General features: G+C 39.5%; 1 protein-coding gene and 1 long non-coding RNA gene across 2 annotated transcripts in view; both read right to left on the reverse strand.

Moving 5' to 3' along the window:
- The window catches only part of LOC119901268 (G2/M phase-specific E3 ubiquitin-protein ligase-like), a 175,634-nt gene extending 153,098 nt beyond the window's left edge, over positions 1 to 22,536 (reverse strand). The window contains exons 1-5 of the mRNA XM_038716866.1: positions 22,399 to 22,536; positions 21,669 to 21,841; positions 14,642 to 14,856; positions 14,398 to 14,560; positions 13,969 to 13,991 (exon numbers count right to left, since the gene is read on the reverse strand). Coding sequence (XP_038572794.1) covers positions 14,454 to 14,560; positions 14,642 to 14,856; positions 21,669 to 21,841; positions 22,399 to 22,440 — 537 coding nt within the window. The 5' untranslated portion in view covers positions 22,441 to 22,536 and the 3' untranslated portion in view covers positions 13,969 to 13,991; positions 14,398 to 14,453. The remainder of the gene's footprint in view (positions 1 to 13,968; positions 13,992 to 14,397; positions 14,561 to 14,641; positions 14,857 to 21,668; positions 21,842 to 22,398) is intronic.
- Positions 22,537 to 22,732: 196 nt separating this feature from the next.
- LOC119901269 lies at positions 22,733 to 24,640 on the reverse strand. The gene is made up of 5 exons (XR_005444157.1): positions 24,578 to 24,640; positions 24,413 to 24,492; positions 24,097 to 24,149; positions 23,002 to 23,187; positions 22,733 to 22,887 (listed from the first exon to the last, which is right to left on the reverse strand). It is a non-coding gene; the product is annotated as an uncharacterized LOC119901269 (long non-coding RNA).
- Positions 24,641 to 24,894: the final 254 nt, after the last annotated feature.

Below are 24,894 nucleotides of genomic sequence, written 5' to 3' on the forward strand. Positions count from 1 at the left end.
TTCGCCTAGAGGCTTCCCATAGTGTCGTAACCGACGCAGTGTCTCGTTCCCTCGAAGGGGAACTGCTTCTATCAACAATTACTGCAGCATCTGTAGTGGGATGAATCCCTCACTCGCTACTGATTGGTTACTCAAAGCAAAACAAAAAACAAACTTCCTAACATAAACACAATATCTGACTCAATTAATGAAACAAAATGGTAATTTGATTTCAAGATACTCAAATTATGTAAATAAATAGTATGAACTGCATGCTAGGCCTGCATCAAGGCACCCTCCGGGTCTGAAAAGTGAAGTGACTTGAACCTGCAGTCTTTCGACTCTACTGGTTGCAAAAAAGTAACATTGTCTAGAAATCTATGAGAAAATGACCTTACTTCTCAGCTTATTTATTACCTCAGTAAACACTTTCCTAATCCTAATGATTTATGATCTCAGTTGCTTGTTTCAAGTCTTCTTCAAAAGCATGATGTTCATTTAGTTAAGTATGGTCCCATTTAGAGGAAAATATGATAAATCAGGGGATGCTTTAGGGTGTGGCTATATTGTGATTGATATGTCGCTACCATGACAACCTGTCAGGTGTAGCAATGCGAATCCCACCCCCGTCCATCCTTTCATTCAAACATGTTCACATCTAGTTCCAATTTAAAACAAGATGGCGACGGTCACAATACCAAACTCGAGGCTTCAGAATGCCATTGGTTTGTGGACCACCAGTCTGTATCTTACACAAAGTCAGTCACACTCTATATTTTCACATCCTATCTCTTTATCTATGGCAGATGGAAAAAATATGGACTGTACTTTTATTGTGCCTTTCTACTCTTCATTGTTCAGTCTAGTCTCTCAAGGGGGACTGTATTGTCTGTATTGTTCTGGAGAATTTTCTCAGCCCTCAGAGCTGACAGTGCTTCCTAAGCATACCATAAATCTTTAATATTCACCAACTCATCAAATCATTTATGAAATTAGTGAGCCCTGCAGGCTCTGGCCTGGGGCTCGAGGAGACCTTCATACAAACGTTTAATGCCATCCATCCTCCAAACTGCGAAGGGATTTCAGCTCTTGAAGCTCAGCTTTTAAATCATAAAGAGGTAAAAAAAAAAATGAAAAAAGAATTTGGAGAATTACAAATACATACCCAAGGCTCAATACTGAGGTAAAGAATTATCTCTCTGAATAATGTCTGTTCTCACAAACGCTGAATGTGATCTTGTGTGCACGGGTTTGTGTGGATGTAAATGCTACCATGCATTTATTCTGTCAGACCTCTCCTCACCTTCATCTGTTGTCTTTGTTGACTGACTGTTTGTTGTTCTTGTGATAAAAATGTCACTGTGCTCTTTACACAAAACCAACAGCAGCTAACATCAGTGATGTTATCCTGTGATATGCAAAAGAGGAAGGAATAGATGAATACCTTGAAACAGGTAGCAGTATACAGAAGGCTCACAAGCCTTGACCTGAGTACATATCCACCACAGGTAAAGAGGAAAGTTCACAGGGCTCCTTGATACCCGGTATTTATAACCTGTACAAGCTCAGTCCAAAGCATTCATAGACATGACATATACTTATGTTTAGGAACAGTTAATTAATTCACAATCAGTTCATTTGAGTGTTATCCAATTTATCTGTCACATGTATTAATGTGTGAATTCTACTGTAGAAGCACATCTTCTGGCTGTCAAAGTGGGTAACCACAGGTCATCAAAAATACCGTAAGCTGTATCATTAAACACATCTGTGAATATACCAGTCCATTACGGTCATGGATATAAAATGATTGGCAAAGCTACTGTGATAAGCAATTACTTCATCAAAGTGTCCTCACTAGTAAGTGTTGTTTTTCGATGGAGCTCAGGGGTTACTACAGCCCCCTGGGCCTCTGCTAAATTGGCACTTTATCAGGTTTATTTCAGCACAGGAAAGTTTATACAGATATGCTACTGTTTTCATTTATTGTTTAGTTCTTTACATGTACTATTTGTATGCCTCACACACTGGGCTATGATGAAATTATGGCGTTGTGGCCACAGTTGGTATTGCAGTACATGATGCACACTGGCCCATAAAAACTTTAACTATCATTATAAAAGGAGAAGTAAAAGGTGAGTAATTTTGTAATAAATATGCTGAAATTATTCTTTGTATTATCAGATTACGATCCATTCGGTCCAACTGACCCCCTGCCTATAAAACTCATCAGAAGTGCAATGGCAAAAACACAAATACAGGAATCTGTCTATCTTGGGAAATTGTGTGTTCTTGTAGGCCAAGCATAGCAAGGTCCCCAAGTTACTGTACGCAACAAGGCTACCAGGATCCACCACACCTGCACTTGGCCAGGTTTTAGTTTTTATGTTCAAATATCATCACTGAGAGGCCTCACATAAGCAATCAGGGATCATGGCCGGAATAAAAACATTAAAATGCTGCTATAAGTTAGACGCTCTGTTTTAAAACCAGAGTGAACAAAGAAACATTTCTGCTGACCTATACAAATACCAAAAACTTTAGTATAACCCACAAACCTTGCTTCTCATGATCTTCTCATGAACATGCTGTGCTCCACCAGGTTCCACGATGGAGGAAGCGGTGGGTTTAGTGATGGGGATTATGGCTCTCTGGATCTTATGGCTCCATTCCTTTCAAAGATTCATTGTGCTAATTTTTCTTTCTCTTTTTAGGGGGCAGGGATTACTAGGTTTATCTGCAAAATAATCACTAGGATAATGATAGGGTAAGATTTGGATCAGTGTCAAACAGACATCCCACCAATATCTTAACTTGTATATGTCAATGATCTGCACTGTAAACATTACACAAAGTGACACCTTATTCCTCTGCTTTGTCAGTGATTTACTACTTTGAATTTACCCTCTGTATGACGTGTTCTGTAAATAAAGTTATCTCGCCTTGATTTGTGCAACACTAATTGTTAAAAAATGTTTTAACTCCACCCAGCTGAGGCGACGCCAGCTTATGCAAGGATCACCACATTGTCATATAAAAATGTGTAATAGATTGTTGGTTCACAGCACAAAACATATTAGTTTCACAATAATGGCTCTAAATGTATTGTGATTTTGTGTGATTGTATCGATTGTTTCAGCACTAAAACACATCTTCTGGTCTCCCACTGTGTCAGTCCCAGCCCTCGATATTGTGGTATATTCGGATATCTGGTTATTTCATAAGGTGATATTTTCATTTCTGTAAATACCAATGGATGAGTAACCTTTCATCTTAATTCATTTGAAGAAGGTTTGGTAGTTATACCTGAAGACCATTATTCAAGTACAAGAGGGATGATTGGTCAATTCAAAGCACAGGCTCTATTATTACTGAGATCCTCAGTGGGTAGTGACTGCTCTAGACCTGTAGGGAGAAGACTCCTCTGTCACGCTGACGATGATGATGTGACTCGGCAAAAACGATGCCTTGGAGGAACATCCCAAAGGATTTTTGACGATGAATGATGGATAGGGGAGAGATATAAGACAGTATGTGAGTGTTAAAGAGAGAAACAAAAAAAGAGAAAGGATATAAACATCTGTCTCTGTATTAAGCAGTGCAAAGAGGAATGAACAGCACAGAAACCTTCACACACTGTTATAACGGTCATTGGGGAGTCAGTATGTTGCAGCCGGCTCTGACTCCTGAGCCACAGCTGCCCTTACTATCTACTAGCCCAACTTACTGTGTCCTCTTCTGAGGGCATCAATGACAAACCAAGCCAGGCCGAACATCCCTGTCACTGCAAGAGTTCCAGCAGCCACAAACCGAAGCGAACGGACCTAAACCCCGTAAACGCAACGAACCAGCAGCCAGCATGGGGCCGTCTGATCACCGGGCAGTTGACAAACTCAACAAGAATTAAGGCAAAACAAAACCCTGCCCTCTGTCATCAAGTGATGTCCTTTAGCTTTAGCCTTCAATCTTTAGTCCTTTAGTCCTGAAACTCCAGGCCAAATCGAACTTAGTTATGATCATAAAACTCATTAGTTTTCTTACTCCTTACTCCACTTAGAATCAAATTCTTTTCCACAGTAGATCAACTAAATTCACATTGACCTCGATTACTCTCGTTGATTGCATCCTGGTTGTTTATTCATTATTGTTTTATGTCTTTGATATATTTAACCTCATTTTGTATTCTCAAGTTTAGTTAGTTAATAAATTTCACCATAATCACAGGAACTGTGTGTGTGTGTGTGTGTGTGTGTGTGTGTGTGTGTGTGTGTGTGTGTGTGTGTGTGCTGTTCAACTCACTGGACGGAGGATTCACCTTTTGATTTGAGACTGACTGATTGATTAAACTGATTTAAAATAATTAAGCAATTACTATTACTAATTGTGTAATTATTAAGCCATACCTAAGGAGTCCTAAAGGCCTTGGGCGAATGGAAATTCTGGTGGTGCCCCAAAATGAGTTCTTATGATATAATATTTCAGAATATTATTATTCATAACTTTATTCATAAAGATTAGATCTGCTACAATTACTTTAGTATTAAGTTTACTGCACATTTGCAGTCCTGACCACCTGTGGAAACAACACAGATGGTGCCTCTAATGTTAGTCATTTTATTCATAAAATAATAATGATTAGACTGTGTTTAATCTGAATCATGAATGAAACATCAAAACACTCAATTTCAACTTTGTCAACTTTTTCTTCAGCAACAGGCTGTTTTCTGCTTTTCCATTCCAGGTGCAACTTGGCTCAGCACAGTGATGTATCCAAACATTTCTTGCTCACAGTTGTGTAGTCAGGACAGGACAGACTTGCAGTAGAACATTCAGAAGTGTTTTTATTGCTCCCTCACTGTTCTTCCAGTTCTAAAGTAATTGTACTTGTCTGTTGGTGTTATTTCAATCAGTCTGACAAGTAACAGATCTGTAATCAGTATGGCCGTCAGTTTGCTCCTCAGTCCCTCTTCAGCCACACACACTCACCCACAGACATCTGCATTATTCTCTCTACCTGTGTCTCTCAGGCCATGTTCTTGAATGTACCTCCCCAGCCCTGCCATCCTCAAGTTGTCTACCAGATGCTCTCGGACTTTCCCTCTTTACCCCATCACCTGACTGCCAACACCACCTGGGGCAAGTTCAATCTCATATTGCACCAGTTTGCTACGGTTTCCAGACTGAACGACATGTTTCCTTGAAATGGTCACTCACCATACACTCACCTAAAGGATTATTAGGAACACCATGCTAATACTGTGTTTGACCCCCTTTCGCCTTCAGAACTGCCTTAATTCTACGTGCCATTGATTCAACAAGGTGCTGAAAGCATTCTTTAGAAATGTTGGCCCATATTGATGGATAGCATCTTGCAGTTGATGGAGATTTGTGGGATGCACATCCAGGGCACGAAGCTCCCGTTCCACCACATCCCAAAGATGCTCTATTGGGTTGAGATCTGGTGACTGTGGGGGCCATTTTAGTACAGTGAACTCATTGTCATGTTCAAGAAACCAATTTGAAATGATTGGAGCTTTGTGACATGGTGCATTATCCTGCTGGAAGTAGCCATCAGAGGATGGGTACATGGTGGCCATAAAGGGATGGACATGGTCAGAAACAATGCTCAGGTAGGCCGTGGCATTTAAACGATGCCCAATTGGCACTAAGGGGCCTAAAGTGTGCCAAGAAAACATCCCCCACACCATTACACCACCACCACCAGCCTGCACAGTGGTAACAAGGCATGATGGATCCATGTTCTCATTCTGTTTACGCCAAATTCTGACTCTACCATCTGAATGTCTCAACAGAAATCGAGACTCATCAGACCAGGCAACATTTTTCCAGTCTTCAACTGTCCAATTTTGGTGAGCTCTTGCAAATTGTAGCCTCTTTTTCCTATTTGTAGTGGAGATGAGTGGTACCCGGTCTTCTGTTGTTGTAGCCCATCCGCCTCAAGGTTGTGCGTGTTGTGGCTTCACAAATGCTTTGCTGCATACCTCGGTTGTAACGAGTGGTTATTTCAGTCAAAGTTGCTCTTCTATCAGCTTGAATCAGTCGGCCCATTCTCCTCTGACCTCTAGCATCAACAAGGCATTTTCGCCCACAGGACTGCCGCATACTGGATGTTTTTCCCTTTTCACACCATTCTTTGTAAACCCTAGAAATGGTTGCGTGTGAAAATCCCAGTAACTGAGCAGATTGTGAAATACTCAGACCGGCCCGTCTGGCACCAACAACCATGCCACGCTCAAATTGCTTAAATCACCTTTCTTTCCCATTCTGACATTCAGTTTGGAGTTCAGGAGATTGTCTTGACCAGGACCACATCCCTAAATGCATTGACGCAACTGCCATGTGATTGGTTGATTAGATAATTGCATTAATGAGAAATTGAACAGGTGTTCCTAATAATCCTTTAGGTGAGTGTATATACCAGTTCACTTCCTTTGTTCCTTGACTGTTCACGGTAGTTACCACGTACCTAGATGCTTTATGTTTTTTGCATAAAAACTGGCTTTATGGAGCTTTACAGTGAGTTTTAGGTCATTGTTTATATATACAGCGTGCTAACCTCGAAAATCCAGCTGTATTATAACATTAACTTAGCTATCCTTATTAGCTAGGCTCCTTACATGCTTGCTAATAACTTTTTTTAAGCAACTTAAACTCTGGACAATTGACCTATTTTCTTTTTAGGTATGTGGATGGGATGTGTTGATTTAATGTCATGTGACATGGTGACATTTTTCAGCGCCAGTGAAAGTCAGACTAAATTTCTAACCATGTCTTATGTTGAGTTCTGCATGCGTCATGTTAAGTCAAACGCACCTTTTGTGTCAGTGTTGTGTTCACAACTAGTTTCCACCGCCCCCAAGTGGCCAAAATAATCAGTTACTGCAGGTTTAAGAGCTGTTAACAAAGTAATGCAGTTAAAAAGAGGGATCAGAGTTGTTTTCGTAACCAAGAAATCCTGAGGAAATAAATGATCTTATTGAACCTACCTAATCACTACTCTAAGTTTATGCTCTATCTTCTCAATTCCTTTGCCAAGGCCTCATTAGCATGTGTATTTTTTGAGATTGTTATTTAGATATTTATAGTTCTTTATTAATGTAGTTATTACTAATTCCACACATTTTTCCTAAGCGTATATTCTTTGAATGTTTTTAATTTTTTAGATAAATAAAGTTATATTGAACTGAATCTAGCTCTAGCATATATGTACTAACCACTTTCCGTTTCTGGCCTTTCAGATCATCAATGCTGCTTAGCTGCCAGTGTGGTCCAGCTTCATGCTGCCAGCTGCTCGCTCCCCCTTTTGACCTGCTGCCAGTCTGTTATTTGCCTTCCAGCCTCTGCCCAGTTGGAATTGGAATTGTTAGACCTGCTCTCTGTTGCCAATTGAAAGCCTGTTTGTTGACCATAGATTTAAGTAAAGTTCTATAAATTTAACCTGCTCTCTCTGTGTGTTTCATATGGGTCCTCTTCCCTCATACCTGAATTGTGACATTTAACGTGTAGAAAAATAAATTAAGACACTGGTTCCAGCCTATAGTTTGAAGGCATTTACTGACCGTCAACAGCTGGTCCCTGTCTGACTGTACACATCACTGCAGAAGCTCTGTTCATAAGAAAGATAAAAACAATGACACAGGTATAAATAAATAAATGCAGAAATACAGAAATGGCCTTTTTCATTACCAAGATATATTTATTTTAATTTATTTATTTGATTATTTGTTTCTGCATTTATTTATTTATACTTACAAATTTTTTGTCCTTCATAAGGCATAGCAAGCCAGCTAATATAACGTATGAATCCAATATCTTGAGTCCAATGTCTTGCAGCCTTTTATTGCGCAAAGCTCACACCATCGACTAAAAGCCAGTCAGAGGTTTATTCTTGTCCGACCTCTTACTCTGTCACTCTCTCTTTTTTCTTCTTAGCATATCTTCATACATTTGGCGGTAGGAACCACCCAAATGGTACACAAATGATTGCAACCTGCAACCTACATGCCCAATTAAAAAGTTATCGAAATGAGCTATTAAATATTTGAAAAATCATGAAGCAGCAAAAGGGCTTGTACCATTCATTCATCATACCAGATGCTATTGTTCTTTAGCAGTACATTAAAAGTACGTTATAAGTTAATTGAATTACGTCACACAGAGAGCCTTGGGCCTTTTGGGCTTCTGAGGGCTTGTGCTCTCAGGGCAGTTGCAGCTTTGTCCAGTAATCCTCAGTTGATATGCTTATTCATACATATCTACAACTTATCTGTCTTATCTGAATCTGTTCATGTGGGTGTTTGATTTTCCCAGCAGAATCAGTTTTGCTGCTCACTCAAAGAGCACGTCCTTTTGGTCAAATCTAACAGTATACACTGTAACTATAAATGGTCAGTGCATTGCCATGACCAACTGACTAAATGGACTTTAAGACACTGGCAATCAAAGGACAAACTGGTTTGTGTAAAATAATGGTACATTTCTCAGCTGAAAGGAGTCTTTGGAAGTTGCTTCTGAAAGTTTGAGTAAAAAAACCCCATCATATCTAATTTTTATTTGGTTTTACAAATCAGACAAAGATGGAACAATATCATAAGCAGAAACATGTAGGCCTTTATTTTTTCTTGCACTAACTGTTCTGGACGTATACACTACTCTTCAGAGGTGTGTGTCTCCACCATTTTGCTCGTGTTTTTCTTTTTAATCCGACCTGTGGCTTGTACCACAAAGCGAGGTAACTACCTTATCCAGGTAACTTCAGGAGAAACTTCAGGAGTAACTCTGGGAAGTCGGCTTAACTGACTTGAATGAAAAACATCAAGAATAATTCTACCAGGGAGAACCTTTGTGTGTGTGTGTCTATAAGTGACACTGTATGTGTGAGTGCGTGTGTCTGTATGTGTGTGTATATGTTTGTGTACAGAAGCCTGTTACAGAATGTAGTTCATAGTGTGAGTGGGATGCCACAACCGCGCCACACCGACTCCAGCGACAGGCAGGTAAGACCCCCATGCCACTGCCAACCCACCCACCCCTAGGGCCCAGACCCAAAGCCCCACCCACACCCAGGAAGCAAGGCCACCCAGGCCAGGCCAGAAGCCCACCACCCCTCGCGCCCCTCAGCAGTCACACCACGACAACAGCAACAGCCCCTCAGCCCCAAGAAGTCACCAGATGCACCCAGCCCCTAGGACCCACCACGATCCAGAGGGCCGCGACGCGACCACAAAACAACCATCAACACACCCCAAAGCACAATCCTTCCCCACATAGGATCCCTGTACAGCCACCAAGCATGCAATCCGAGCACCAAAATCCAGGCGAAACACCCACCAACCAGCTCAAAAAGGACCAGCCCGCACCCCCAACCCACCCCGTCAACCCCATCTCCACGGTCCCCCACCCATCCAACAACCAATCAGGATGCACAGCATGCATAGAGCCACCGCACACTCATCCAGACAGGAACGATTCCATCAGCTCTAAATTCATTATCAAGTCACAAAGTAACGGAGGACTCCAATGCTAATTTCAGTCCCTCCCAAATCGATCATCTTGTTGCGAATGACACTGGACTCTGTAGCCCCTCTAAAAAAGAAAATAATAAAACAAAGACGGTTAGCTCCATGGTATAATAGTGAAACTCGCAAATTAAAGCAAATATCGCGGAAACTTGAGAGGAATTGGCGTTCCACCAAACTGGAAAATTCTCGTTTAATCTGGCAAGATAGTCTTAAAACTTATAGGAAGGCCCTCCGTAATGCCAGAGCAGCGTACTACTCGTCATTAATAGAGGAAAATAGGAACAACCCCAGGTTTCTTTTCAGCACTGTAGCCAGGCTGACAGAGAGTCACAGCTCTATTGAGCCAAGTATTCCCATAGCTCTCAGTAGTTACGACTTCATGAGCTTCTTTAAGATCTGCATTAATAAGTGATATTGGGCGATAACTGGACGGGAGTGTGGGATCTTTATTTGGTTTAAAGAGCAGGCTGATATTAGCAGAGTTCATTGTTGGAGACAACATGCAAGTACCCCTAATTTGCATTAATAACCTAGAATGTGGGCGCAAGTATTTCCCAGAATTCCTTTTTGAATTCAGCTGGAAAACCGTCTGGCCCAGGGGCTTTATTATTTGGCATATGTAAGAGAGCTTCCTGGAGTTCAGCCATTTACACAGGTGAATCCAGAGCCCTGATCTGTTCATCATCTAACTTTGGCGAATCTACATTGTTCAGAAATGCATCGATGTTAGAGTTAGATGGATCAATTTGTGATGTATATAGGTTTTTATAAAAATCTGTGAATGCATTGTTGATTTCTTCTGGGTTATGAGTCATATTCCCAGCTGAGTCCTTTAAGGAGGATTTATTGCCATGTTCAAAGTTCTCCAAGCATAGTCTTTGCGACTGAAACTGGGTCTTTTTATCAATAACTTCATTTAATTGAAGTTTTAATTTTCTCAGATCATTCAGCATGTGTTCCTGTGGGGAGGCAGCAAGGGCAGTTTTTATTTTTTGTTCTAGCTCTAATTCACAAGATCTCTCTTTCTTTTTTTTGTGTGATGAATAGGAGATTATTTTACCTCTCATGACTGCTTTTGCTGCCTGGCAGATCATTAGTTCCTCATATTTATTGCCCTATCCTTTTTTAAATAACTTATAAAATCTAGATCTTCAAGCAATGATTAAGTCTCCAACTTCTAGTTGGCCGTGTTACCCTTTTTTAGTAAGAGTGATAGAAACCGGTGCATGTCCACTGATAGTGATAGGGTGAATCTGAGTGTTGGAAATGTCTGTCATAATTGAGCTGCTAACCAAAAATAGTCAAGGCGAGAATATGAGTGGTGGACTGGTGAAAAGAAGGTATATTCTCTCCTATTATAAGAGCTGTGTCTGAGTGAGCAGAGAGTGAGTTGAAGAAAGCAATATTAAATGAGGGGTCGTCAACATTCGGGCCACAGATATTAGCGATACATAAATGGGTATTTTGAATAGAAATGTTAACAATAAAAATCGACCCTCTGGATTTATAGTAGAGGTATTATGATTGAAGTGTGTTTTTCTATTTATTTATTTATTTCTATCTATCATAATGGTGATACCTCTCGCTGAGTATGAGTGAGGAAACTGTGGTGAGGTTAGTTTATCTGCTTTCTTGGAATCTCCTATAGTAGGACAATGTCTGCTTGCAGATTATTTAGATGGTTAAAATTCCCTTGAACTACCTCCATTCCAAGAGATGAACTGGTCATCATTCAACTAAGGGATGTAGTGTAGGCTAGAGTGTGCAGTATCATTGTGTGTGGTGGGTGTATGCGCCTGTATGTGTGTGTCTATGTGTGTACTAGCGGTGTGCCCGACTGTTTATGAATTAAACAGTATGAAAATAGCGCAGTTGATCAACGTGTAAACAGCAGCGAAAGAGCAACATTAACAAAAGAAAGAAACAGTGAAACAAAAACAGAGGAAAATACACAAAACATTATCGACAGTCTAGACAGATAACCACAGTATACTGTTGAAATGTGCACTGTATTTTATAACCATTAACCTGTCGTATGTCACTGAGAAGGAAAGAGGGAAAAAATGATCGCATAGTGATACAGTTCACCTGTTGCTGGATTTGGTTCTTAGTAGAGCCAAGGAATGGTGTCTCGGTTGCAGTACAGCTGGCCATCAACGTAAAGTTTAACCACCGCGATGACAGCCCATGATCCATCTCCAATAAGCTTCTTTCTTATCGGAACAGGACTTGGCGTCGGTCCAGGATCTCCCGGGGAAATGGGTCGTTCACGAGACCAAGTGGATGGGTTTTACCTGAGGTCTGCTGCCATGGCAATTTACACTCTATAAACTGCTCTGGGCAAGTTATCTTCGTGGTTACCTTAAAGTTACCCTACCCTGTATATGTGGACTACACACCACATCTGCAAGCCTAAAACACACCACTTGATAAAATTTTTGGATTTCATTCAGTTTCTGAAATCTAGCCCATTTGTACATGCTAACTTAATTATACTTTTTTAGATTGACTATATAATGTGGCACAAAATACCTAGCCAGGGCTTAATAATCCAAGAAAAAAAAATCCTTGATGAAGTGGTAAATTTACAAGAACCAAAGGTGGAAATTCCCTTAAAGTCACAAAAAATCCAAATCACTCTGGTGTTTTCATTTGAATATGCCCATTTCACAAAGTCTCTAAAGTCCCATTGCATATGATAATATGGTGACTGTAGGCTAAAGTCACGAGAATTCCCTCACTGCTAACAACACTTTTACAAAGCTTGAGACAAAGTTACATTTTGGAAAACATTTTTACCCTACCATAAAACACAATTACATGGGCGAAACACTTTTACCAAGGGCAAAACATTTTTACCAAGGACAAAACAAATTTACATTTTAGAAAACAAATTAGCAAGACGCAAAACACTTTTACCCGTCCCGAAACAAATTTACAAACGATCGATCCCTCACGGAAAGGGAATGTACCACATACCGGAAGTGACGAGTGAACGCGGGTGATAGGTGTTGTTGGTGAGCGCGGTTAATTCGTGTTTTCAATGTGGAGAATATGGTGTGAATATGAAGCATATAGGAATTTTACAGAAGTTAGGAAGTTTTTGGTGACCGAACATGGACTGCGACCGAGGGATGTTTTGCCCGTTTTGTGGTAAACACATGAGCAGCTTAACGCGGTTTTGCTTTACGTGTGGTCGGTGTTTGGAGTTTTTAAAGGACGTTTTAAAGGAAGTCTACACGGTGTAAACATCAGCTTGAGGACTCTTAAAAGTAAACTGAACGAAGCCGGGATGTACCGCAGAAAGGATTATTCCTCTCCAAACGCTGTGAGTAACGCCATCAGATCTGAACTTCGTGGACCTGGACAACTATTTGGCTACCGCACGATGTGGCAGGTACTTAAACAAAAGTACAATCTTCGAGTGAAGAGAGATGATGTGATGAATTTCCTCCGGGAGCTCAATCCCCGAGGGTGTGAGAGCAGAGTACGCAGAAGGTTTACAAGAAGAACCTATCACTCAATGGGACCTAACTATATGTGGCACGCAGATGGTTACGACAAACTTAAGCCATTCGGTTTGGCCATTTCGGGATGCATAGATGGATTTTCACGTAAAGTATTGTGGCTTGAATGTGGACCAACAAATAATAACCCAACAGTGATTGCTCAATATTTCATGTCATGTGTGCGAAACCTCGGTGTCATCCCCATTCTGGAAGGAGTTATTTGCAGACCTTAGAGATGCTGGATACTTCAACGGGAGTCATGAGCATCAGTGCCTATTGAGATATTGCTTTGGTGATGTTATTCAGAAGGACTGGATGAGTGTGTGAGACTGTGGAACAGTCACAGGATTCGCCCTTCCAGAACAGCCGCATGTCCAGGAGGAATGCCCAATGAACTCTACTACTTACCACACAGGTAATAAACAGATCATAGTATTAATATAATGTTTTAACTTAGATGAAAAGAACTGCAATTATGTTCTCTATTTAACATAGGTTTGGCTCCAGAGACTGCGGATTTCAAGTGGAACAGGCTGAACTGGATGCCCTTCCTGAGGCCAGCCTGTCAATGACTCCTTGTGGGGACCCAAACATGCAGGAATACTTGGACTTTGCCATGGAACACAATCAGATACAGAAGCCGGAGAACTGGGAGTCTGCATCAGAACTGTATATGAAACTAAAAGAAATGGCTCAGCTATGAAATGATCAAAAAGGTTTTTTTTGAAGAGGTGAAACACTGCTGCCTGTCTGAACACAATATTTATGAATCTGTCACTCAAAGCTTAATTGTTTAAGTGTGAAGTAAATTAATCAAATGAGTCAAAAATAGTAATGAGCATTTATTACACTTGTTTCTTTATCTAAAACAAGTGATTCACAAAGGGATCCCAGTTTGAGAGTCATGGATCTAAAACATTTTCATAATGTACAAATGTACACGTAGGCTCACGCTGGTCATGCGTGTGACGTACAACAGAAGCGCTGCGCTGTTACACTACGCAAACTCACTCGAGGCCCACAGCGAAGGAAATTAATAGTTGAATGAAGTCGTTATTTTTGTTTGTTTTTGCGCACAAAAAGTATTCTCGTAGCTTGATAAACTTAAGATTGAGTCACTGTAGTCACTCAGACTATTTTAATTATATGTTTAATGACTTTTCTGGGCCAGCAAGTTTCGATCCCTTAGAAGCCTATGGAGGAGTGATCCAGCTCTCAGATTTAATCAAAAATATCTTAGTTTGTGTTACGAAGATGAACGAAATTCTTATGGATTTGGAACAACATGAGGGAGAGTAATTACTGACAGATTTTCATTTTGGGGTGAACTATCCCTTTAAAGAACACCTTAAACAACAACTGTTTCAGAGTCTTAACTCTAGGGGTCATCCATCGTATAGCTTAGAAACAGCCAAATCCTGGACTATTTTGAATTCCAAAGTCCATTTGTGACTGAGCCAGATGGGGGAAGTGAGGACAGCCCAGTAGCAAACATCAAAACATCTTCCACAGACACAGCAGCCTGGTCTTCTGCAAAGAAAAAAACAATTCAGATACATCATTTCCATGTGTTTTCTTAACTAGTTATACAAAACAAATGAACTAACAAACCTTCACAATCAAGGAGATAGTCTGCCCAGTAGGCCATGGTTTGACTTTCTTTAAGTCTTCGATTACTCCCCAAAGGACTGAGGTCAGTTTTGAAGAGTCTCTCAAGTTCAGAAGCAGTGATTCGACTTTCAGAGTGGTACAGGACAGGGGCCAGCAAAGTAGGGTGTTGCTGTAGTGCATTCAAAAACTCCAGGGTTGAAAGACCGTCTCTGAATCTACAGAGTGAACAAAAACATCGTTTAACTGTTGTGTAGTGCCAATTGAATTTAAATTATCTAAAGAAAACTATTAATTAAAGCTGCAAGCAGCGTTGGGCGGGCCCTCGCACTTGTAAGCGCGTCCGCGCGTGAGCCGGCCGAGTTGCATATTCTGGAGCTCTGCCGGTGCGGCTGTGAATTTCCTACGCGTTTCCGACGCCGCATGAATGTGCTATATGTCACTTCCTGTGTCCCCTATGTGGAGCTACATAGCACTTGCCGCTATGAATATAAATCGGTATTGACGTGTAGATGTCTGCGGGGTGGGAGAGTTATCAAGCACGTAAAGTTTGTTTCAGATGTGAACATGTACACTGAACAATAATGTACCCAAACAATAAAATAAATTCCTTTATATTTCCCTGCCTTGTTGTTTATGTGTACATACAGAGGAAGAATGTGAGAACAGCACACATTTCATCGTTACTGTGTGTTAGAGCATGGGAGAACAGTGGATACTTTTAATACAGCCCACACCCCTAATACTGTGTAACTATAACAAGTAGAGAACAGAAGAAAAAGATGTTCTTTCTTTACAACTGTCTGCATAGCTTATTCATATTGTGTAATGAATGAAAATAAATAGGCCTACTAGGCTCCTCTCTACTTTGACATTTAAGATTAGCTTGTTTGATCCACCTTCATACACATGTGACATTACTGTACAACTTGAGAAAGGTGAGTTGTTTTCTGCTCCAGCCTGCCTAAAAGAAAAGCGTTTTGGGGATTAAATGGACTTTATTAGCTGCTGCAGTGCAGGATGAACTCAGAATAGACCCATTTCTCACCTTATTATTCTAAATCATGCAACGAAGAAGAAGAAATGCATAAGAATCCTGGGACAAAATCTGTCCACAAATACTGTACAGCATGTAGTCTGATGATCAAGACTTGTGTTATAGCTGACTTGGGCAGTGAAATGTTTTTTAATTCATGTGGTCATAGTTGTCCACAACTCAAATCAGAATATAAGAAGAAATGTTTTATACCACCTCAAGAAGGCTTCCTATCAGAAAGGTAGGAAGGTATTTCAAATGTACAACTGCAGTACTTAAATCTAAGTAAAGTAATTTCCCTGACATTTTTGTGTTACTTTACTTTTAATAGACCCATGTAAGAGGTTTTATACTTCCTGTGAGTATAATCCAATCAATCTTATTTTCATACTGTATATCCGTTGTGTAATTTGATAAATTGTGTTGTATGTCGTGCTCGCATCTCAGAGAAGACTCTGACTGCAACATGCGTCTTTGTAAAGAGAGAAACAGACAGAAAAAGTCTCTAACTCTGCCTGTCAGCTCGCTCTGCTCCGTTAAAACTGAATTTACCATACAGAATTGAATACGAGTGCACTCCAGATTTAGCTGCAGCCAGCTGACCGTGTGCTTCTCCCTATACTGCAGTTCTGTGTCCATGCATGCAGCAAACTGAAAGCACTGTCTGTCGGTGCTTCTACGTGAAAAGAGAAGGAAGACATTGCTGGTAGTATTGTCTTCAGAGTTGTTAAACACCTCAGTGCACTGAAGGAAGCCATCTGACTGTGTGAGGGGCAAGATCGTTATGTCTGCAGGCAGAGTAGGAGCTCTCCTGTCTGACTGGTCCACCAATAGCAGAGAAGATGACCCCTTGAGACACAGCCCCTCCTCATTTGCATAATGAGGCAGAAATGCATACAAAAATTTAAGACAGGCAGAAATAAATACCATGGGTGAAAATAAATAAGGTAAATAAATACAAAGGAAGAATAAAACAGACAAAAATATTAAAACACACACATAAATAAATACATTAAAAAAATTAGTAATAAATAAAGTTGAATAAACAAATAAGGTAATTATAACAAAGGTGAATAAGTAAAGGCACTAATTAAAATATATACATTTATGTCTCCTTGTATAATTTAATTACTACCTACATTTATTTATTTACTTAATTTTTTTGTGTATTTAATTGGATGCTTATTTATTTATTGAGCATTTATTTATTTCTGTATTTATTTCTGACTGTGTCAGGATCGGTCCTCCATAGCGGGGTGGGAGAGTTATCAAGCACGTAAGTTTGGTTCAGATGTGAGCATGTACACTGAAGTTACAACAACTTCCTGTGTCATGGCGAAGACTTGATCTCTGACGCCACGCCACGGACACACCCATTGACGAAAACTCGCAAATAGCACAACTTTTCATCTTCAATGCCTTTAGAAGGCACAGCACAAATTTGAAGTCGGTCGGACTAAATCCCTAGGAGGAGTTCGTTAAAGTACGAAGTGTGTAAATCATCCAAAATTTGACGTAAAATTCAAAATGGCCGACTTCCTGTTGGTTTTAGGGCATCGCTCCAAGAGGCTTTTTTGTGCTCTGGACAAGATACACGTACCACAGAAAATTCGTGCACGTAGGTAAAACGTGCGGCGGGGGCTGCTTCGTTAAAAGTCACTTCCTGTTGCCAGCAGGTGGCGCTATGACTGTCTGTGAATGTCAGCATGTACATGTGTTCAGGGCGGGACTCTCATCCTACATGTACAGTTTGGTCCAGATGTGAGCATGTACACTGAAGTTACGACAACTTCCGTGTCATGGCGAAGAGCTGATCTTTGACGCCACGCCACGGACACGCCCATTGACGAAAACTTGCAAATAGCACAACTTTTCATCTTCAATGCCTTTAGAAGGCACAGCACAAATTTGAGGTCGGTCGGACTAAATCCCTAGGAGGAGTTCGTTAAAGTACGAAGTGTGTAAATCATCCAAAATTTGACGTAAAATTCAAAATGGCCGACTTCCTGTTGATTTTAGGCTATGGCTCCAAGAGGCTTTTTTGTGCGTCTGGACAAGATACACGTACCACAGAAAATTCGTGCACGTAGGTGAAACATGCGGCGGGGGCTGCTTCGTTAAAAGTCACTTCCTGTTGCCAGCAGGTGGCGCTATGACTGTCTGTGAATGTGAGCATGTACATGTGTTCAGGGCGGGACTCTCATCCTACATGTACAGTTTGGTCCAGATGTGAGCATGTACACTGAAGTTACGACAACTTCCGTGTCATGGCGAAGAGCTGATCTTTGACGCCACGCCACGGACACGCCCATTGACGAAAACTTGCAAATAGCACAACTTTTCATCTTCAATGCCTTTAGAAGGCACAGCACAAATTTGAGGTCGGTCGGACTAAATCCCTAGGAGGAGTTCGTTAAAGTACGAAGTGTGTAAATCATCCAAAATTTGACGTAAAATTCAAAATGGCCGACTTCCTCTTGATTTTAGGCTATGGCTCCAAGAGGCTTTTTTGTGCGTCTGGACAAGATACACGTACCACAGAAAATTCGTGCACGTAGGTGAAACGTGCGGCGGGGGCTGCTTCGTTAAAGGTCACTTTCTGTTGCCAGCAGGTGGCGCTATGACTGTGGGTGAATGTCGGCATGTACATGTGTTCAGGGCGGGACTCTCATCCTACATGTACAGTTTGGTCCAGATGTGAGCATGTACACTGAAGTTACGACAACTTCCGTGTCATGGCGAAGAGCTGATCTTTGACGCCACGCCACGGACACGCCCATTGACGAAAACTTGCAAATAGCACAACTTTTCATCTTCAATGCCTTTAGAAGGCACAGCACAAATTTGAGGTCGGTCGGACTAAATCCCTAGGAGGAGTTCGTTAAAGTACGAAGTGTGTAAATCATCCAAAATTTGACGTAAAATTCAAAATGGCCGACTTCCTGTTGATTTTAGGCTATGGCTCCAAGAGGCTTTTTTGTGCATCTGGACAAGATACACGTACCACAGAAAATTCGTGCACGTAGGTGAAACGTGCGGCGGGGGCTGCTTCGTTAAAGGTCACTTTCTGTTGCCAGCAGGTGGCGCTATGACTGTGGGTGAATGTCGGCATGTACATGTGTTCAGGGCGGGACTCTCATCCTACATGTACAGTTTGGTCCAGATGTGAGCATGTACACTGAAGTTACAACAACTTCCTGTTTCATTGCGAATCATCGACGCCACGGACACGCCCATTGACGAAAACGCGCAAATAGCACAACTTTTCATCGTCAATGCCTTTAGAAGGCACAGCAGAAATTTGACGTCGATCCGACTAAATCCCTAGGAGGAGTTCGTTAAAGTACGAAGTGTGTAAATCATCCAAAAATGGCCATAAAATTCAAAATGGCCGACTTCCTGTTGACTTTAGGCTATGGGTTCTTGAGGCTTTTTTGTGCGTCTTGATACGATACATGTCCCCAGAAAATTTCGTACATGTAGGTTGAACGTGAACGAGGGGCTAATCATTTCCAATTTTCAAGGTGGCGCTAGCGAGTCATTTTGCCACGCCCATGTGCGAAACTTGTAGAATACGAAATTTTTCACCGGTTCTGACATGTTTGCAAATTTTGGTGAGTTTTCGAGTATGTTTAGGCCATGTCATTTGGGCCTACTTTGCAGAAAAAAAAAAAAAAAAAAATAAATAAATAAATAAATAAATAATAAATAAATAATAATCCGAGCAGATTCAATAGGGACCTCGCACGGTCGTGCTCGGGCCCTAAATATTCTCTTCTCTACAATTAATATCCACCTTAAACATACATTTGGGGGGAAAAACTATGTTGAAAATTGATTTAAGAAACCCTATTTTTGCATTGCACATTAAATGTTAATTGTTACAAACTAAGTATAACACAGAAACAAAAGACTGGAATGACACAGACAGCTGGGTGGCTTGAGCACTCATACGATGCCTTCAGAAAGTCTACACACCCCTTGCACATTTTCAAAACTTTGTCACATTATATAATCAATTTCAAATAGTAATATCAATCTTTTTCTCCTCACTCTACACACACATACATCATCACGACAAAGCAAAAACAGGTTTTTAGAAATTGTAGCAAATTTCATAAAAATTAAAAACTTAAATATCACATTCACACAAGTTAATGAACCATTTTCTCAGTACGCTGTTTAACCCTTAAACAGGCAAGAGTGGAAAATGCTGAGCAAAAAATAATTTCTAGTAATTTTTATATCATCTGGACTTAAATAAAACATATCCAAAAGAATTAAAAAAAATTAGATATATTTTTGGATTTTATGAGTTGACTCCTGAGTCACTTTGCCTGATTAGGGTATAAAAAGGACCAAGTCATTAATCTGTTGACTGTTACTGCATGTTTACACCAGATCTAATGTTGACAAATGATATATCATTCGAAAGCTTACGAACTCGAGACAGCCTGTGAAACCCATTTTGAAATTGGACGTTGCGTAACTATAGAAACGGTACTCTAAATTCTTTTAATGGGCTCCTCCCCTTTTGGGCATCGTCATGTTTCATAATTTATGATCAAAACCTTTTTTTATCTTGACAAAACACATTGTCAGAAAGGTCTAAGTCTCAAGGTTACATATTTTGTGACAGAAGTGATATTTGGACATAAGTTTATTAATTTGTTATGGCAGAGTGCTTACAATTATTCACCCGGTGGCTATTTTTGGTGTTATGCCTAAACAAAATCTCATGGGAACTTAAATTTTTGTGATATCAACTTCAAATTTGGAACACAACTTTGTTATATATATGGCTTTGATTTTATTGTAATAAATATTTTTTAAAATACATATTCTATAAAAAATGAAAAAAAAATAGTATATTTCATTTAATGTAAGTTTAAACTTCCATACATTTTCATACTTTCACTGTTTTCGTTAAAACAAGACCAAACTTAGGTCTATATTCCATAGCATTGTTGAATTACAATCATTAATAGTGCATTTTAAATAGAGCTAGAGTAATTCCTTTTTTATACCCTAAACAGGCAACGTGACTCAGGAGTCACATACATTTCAAAACATCAACAACAACTAAATAACAACATGAACAACATATTACTTAATTTTCTCCTTCAGCACCTTAATACAATGTTTACAATTAATGTCAGCATTATTTTAAAAAATTTCCCCAGGAGACAAGTTAGTTTAATATATATTTACTATTTCTAAAATTTGATTGTTCTGCACCACTGGCAGCCATGTTTTATTTAGGTCAGGCTGACTAATTGATCACAAAAAATTTGAAGCAAATCATGTGACCAGCATACTCAAGACAGACCAGGCTGTCATAAGTGATAAGGATTTGATGAAAAAAATCATTCTTATGCCCCAAAAAAGACAATAAAAACAATGTGACTCGTGAGTCACGTTGCCTGTTTTAGGGTTAAGCACCTTTGGAAGTAATTCCTGCCTGGATTCCTCGTGTATGAAGCTACAGCTTTACACACCCATCAACATCACCACACTCTTTATATCTGATTTTCAGGGACACACACAAGAGATACTAAAACATCTCTGCATGTCATGATCTCTATGAGAACTGGGGTCAGAAATAGATTCAGATCACTCTAATGAGTAACTGGACTGATTTTCCTCTATGGAAGAATTAGTCAGGAGGAGAATCCTGAGATCTAATTTCTGTTTTTGCTTTGTCATTATGATGTATTGTGTGTAGATTGATGAGGAAAAGGATTAATATATATTTAAATTACATCTATAAGGTGAGAAGACTTAATGAAGGCACTGTAGTTTGACAGAATGAAGGAACATCACATATCAGTTGAAATACACTAAGGTACAAATTCTGTCACAGTGACAAATTGATAACAGATATACATGCCTGCATAAACCAAAGATGGGGACCATGAGGCATTTCAAACTAGAAAATTTGTATATAAATACATAAAAAAAAGAAGAAAATCATCACCACAAATATCATCTTACCTTTTAATTACAGATGAGTTGCGGTCAATAATATACCATTGGAGGTAGTCTGACACGATTTCTTTCTTTTCTTCCACAGTAGCCACATGTCTCAGACAACCTGCTGTCTGTAACATTGTGCTGTGTCTCATCATACATTCTTGCAGAGCATCCAATGAAGCAGCATTCTCAATCTGAAAGACATGACAATGGGCATAAACACCCCTGTCAATAACTGTGTGCACTGTATCTCCTTGCTTATTTTTTAATGACATACATAGCATGGTGTAATCTTACACTATTAAAAACTAATAAATTAATTAATTAAATTCTGCACGCGATATAGGAAGTAAACATTGTCTCAAAACACTGCAGGAACTATGTAAAATTCTGCCCTACCATACCCTAGCCTTATGCTACTCTCACCTCTTGCAAAGCTTTCCCTATTTCTTCATCAGTTATTAAGTTATTTGTTGCTTTGAATGAAGGCTGGCCTGCAAGATAATGTACAAGATCTTCCGACAGGAAATGGGGCCCTGGACCTCCATGCACAACTGACACAGCAATCATCTTTCCTGCCAGGTAGTATTCATCCTCCCTAACAGCTGTGAATGAATTCATATTGCAAAATAAAACAAACAATGCATTACTGTAATATACAAGCATATGTCATGTGATATATATATATATGGTCAATGAGCATTAACCAACCATTAGTAGCCTATAGTACACATCTAACCAATATGCATACCATTTGCATTGTAGACCAAGAACCGATGTCCTTCTGGTCCATCAAAAATGGGCCGGTCTTTTAGGTGTTTCATCAGTAGAGTCAAAAACTCTCGTCTTGGACCACCAGTGTCAATTCCCTCTTCCAGAACACCAGTATCATCAGTAAATTTCACCAGCATGTCACAGGTTTCAGAATAGGTTGTACGCTTGAAACCTCCCCATCCCAAAAGTTAGCCCTTGAGATGTTGAACCGGCTGACTTTTTTGTGATTAATAGGAAGTGACAGGTTTGCCACGATGTCAGGTAATGTAATGCCCGTCCTCCCTGTAATGACAAAAAGTGACTTAATTTGTGGATATACCAGAACTATTGTACAGTGAAAAAACTGGAGTGCTATAGTCAAAAGCTGTCATATTACATTGCTGTGTGTTGAAAATTCGTCACATTGACAGCAACCGGCTCTTCGTCTTCTTGCTCAACATTTGGTGAAAACAGGTCTGTGTATTTACTGTTGGGAAATTACCATTTCTATGTTAAAACACCTTACAAACAAAAATGTCTTCCCCATGTAATCAGTTAAATAAATTTAAATCATGTCTTTATCTTCTTTTTTTTTACTTACCTGTAGCAAGACGGTTTTTCTGGATTTGTTTCAGGTGGATCCAGATCCTCAGCATCAGATATTACTATCTGAAAAACAGATTAAAATGTCTTAAACAACAACACTGAAAGCAAGAAATGTCATGCTGCCACAGTCTGCCTTATTACCTGTCCTGGCTGAATTGTTGATGATTGTCCTGGTGCATCTCTGAAACATGATAAAACATATTACAATGATTAGCTCCATGATAAAAGCTATAAGGCAGTTTTGAGTAACATGTAGTAGTAGAGGGAGGGAACAAAAAGATTTATACAAAAAAAAAAAACATTATTTCGTTATAAATCGCATTCATATGGCGTTTTCTGTTTCAAGTTCATCCGAGCTAATTCTCTGATCACATCAACAACTTAAATAATTTAAGATAAATTATTTCTTAAGAACATGTGGATAGGAGCACTTCCTGAACTCAAATCTGAGTTTGTTTGAGTTTCTTTTTGAATGGAAAAGGTATAAAATAAGAGAAAGCTCAAACTACTATTTTTAACTATTACAGTACTTGTATTGCAAGTTTCAGAGTTCTTTTAGTTTGTTCTGGATGACTGTGCCACTTCAATAAAGGCCTATAGTACCTTTGTAGAAACAAAATGATGTGGCACAGTGGATACCCCCCACTTCATTCTCATGTGTTTTTTTAATGGTTTGGTTAATTTGTGTCATTTGTGTTTATTCACCTGCAAGAGCAACTGTATTTCAGTAGGTTTATTCTGTGATGTTAAAAGTAAAGCTCACACAGGCAGCTGTGGGTACTCTAGGTATGCAGCGAGGGGGCACCTCAGTCAGTTACAGAAACGGCTGATAGCATGTAGCAACGTTGAGCTTATGTGCAGAAATATAAATGTATGTATAATGTGTCTGTGAATAAGTAGTGAAATATCTCCTAGTAGTTTTAGCAGTTTTGTGAATTAAATGAATTGATTTGATAATGCACTGGTAGTGAAAGCACTGTAGCCCAATAAAATATGAATTATTATTATCATTTCCAGTCAAGAAGTAAATAAATAATTTCAACCCATGCAAGCCTGAAAGTTCCTTTGTGTCCAAGTGTGCAACACCTACCTTTCATCTTCCAGTTTGTATTTGGGAGTACTTCGATTTTGTGGTTCAAAAACCTGAGAGGAAACGGATAAAATGATCAACAACTTTCAACAGCTTACATCATTTTTTTACATTACGACACAGTATATCAATGCTGAATGGTTGTCTGTGTTACTGTTTAATAGTAACGGCAAAATAATCAAAACAAGCCTTTTTCACTAAAATATTGATCAGGATATTGATGTTATGCTTAAAATCCAATAAATCTAATAAATTATATGAAAATGAATAAATACAAACATACATAATTGGTTTAAAAAAGAACTAACAGATGTACCAAAGTGTCAGCTCGATTGAATTCAGCTCTGCTCCTTGTTGTGATGACAATTTCAGAATCAGAATCTGAGGTATCGTACTCTGAAAAATTAAATCAAACAACCATTATTTATCCTTCAGCAGAGTATTTGAATATTTAAAATATTGAATTATGGGATCCACTAACCTCTTTTAAAGTGCTTTTCTAGGCAAATGAAAAAAGTAATCCTGGAATATGCCTTTCCTATTTTTTATACTGCCAATTTAAATGGTCTTTCTGACCAGGCACATGGACCACCTCTGAGCAGTCTGGATACAAAAGGACATAAGGTCCTTCGTGCATGTCCTTGTTAAATGTTCTCATTTTCTGGACAGCTTGTTTCAGTAGATCAGGTGCTGCTATCTCTGGGTCTGTAAATAACGGGAGTGTTTTCCCTCTTAGAGGTTTTAAATCAGTTCCATGTGGCCCCATCAATCCTACGTTATCTAGTAATATAACAAAGA

The sequence above is a fragment of the Micropterus salmoides genome, unplaced genomic scaffold (genome assembly GCF_014851395.1).
Source record: "Micropterus salmoides isolate LMB-PRFRI ecotype aquatic unplaced genomic scaffold, ASM1485139v1 Ms_hic_scaffold_13, whole genome shotgun sequence".
NCBI classification, from domain to species: domain Eukaryota; kingdom Metazoa; phylum Chordata; class Actinopteri; order Centrarchiformes; family Centrarchidae; genus Micropterus; species Micropterus salmoides.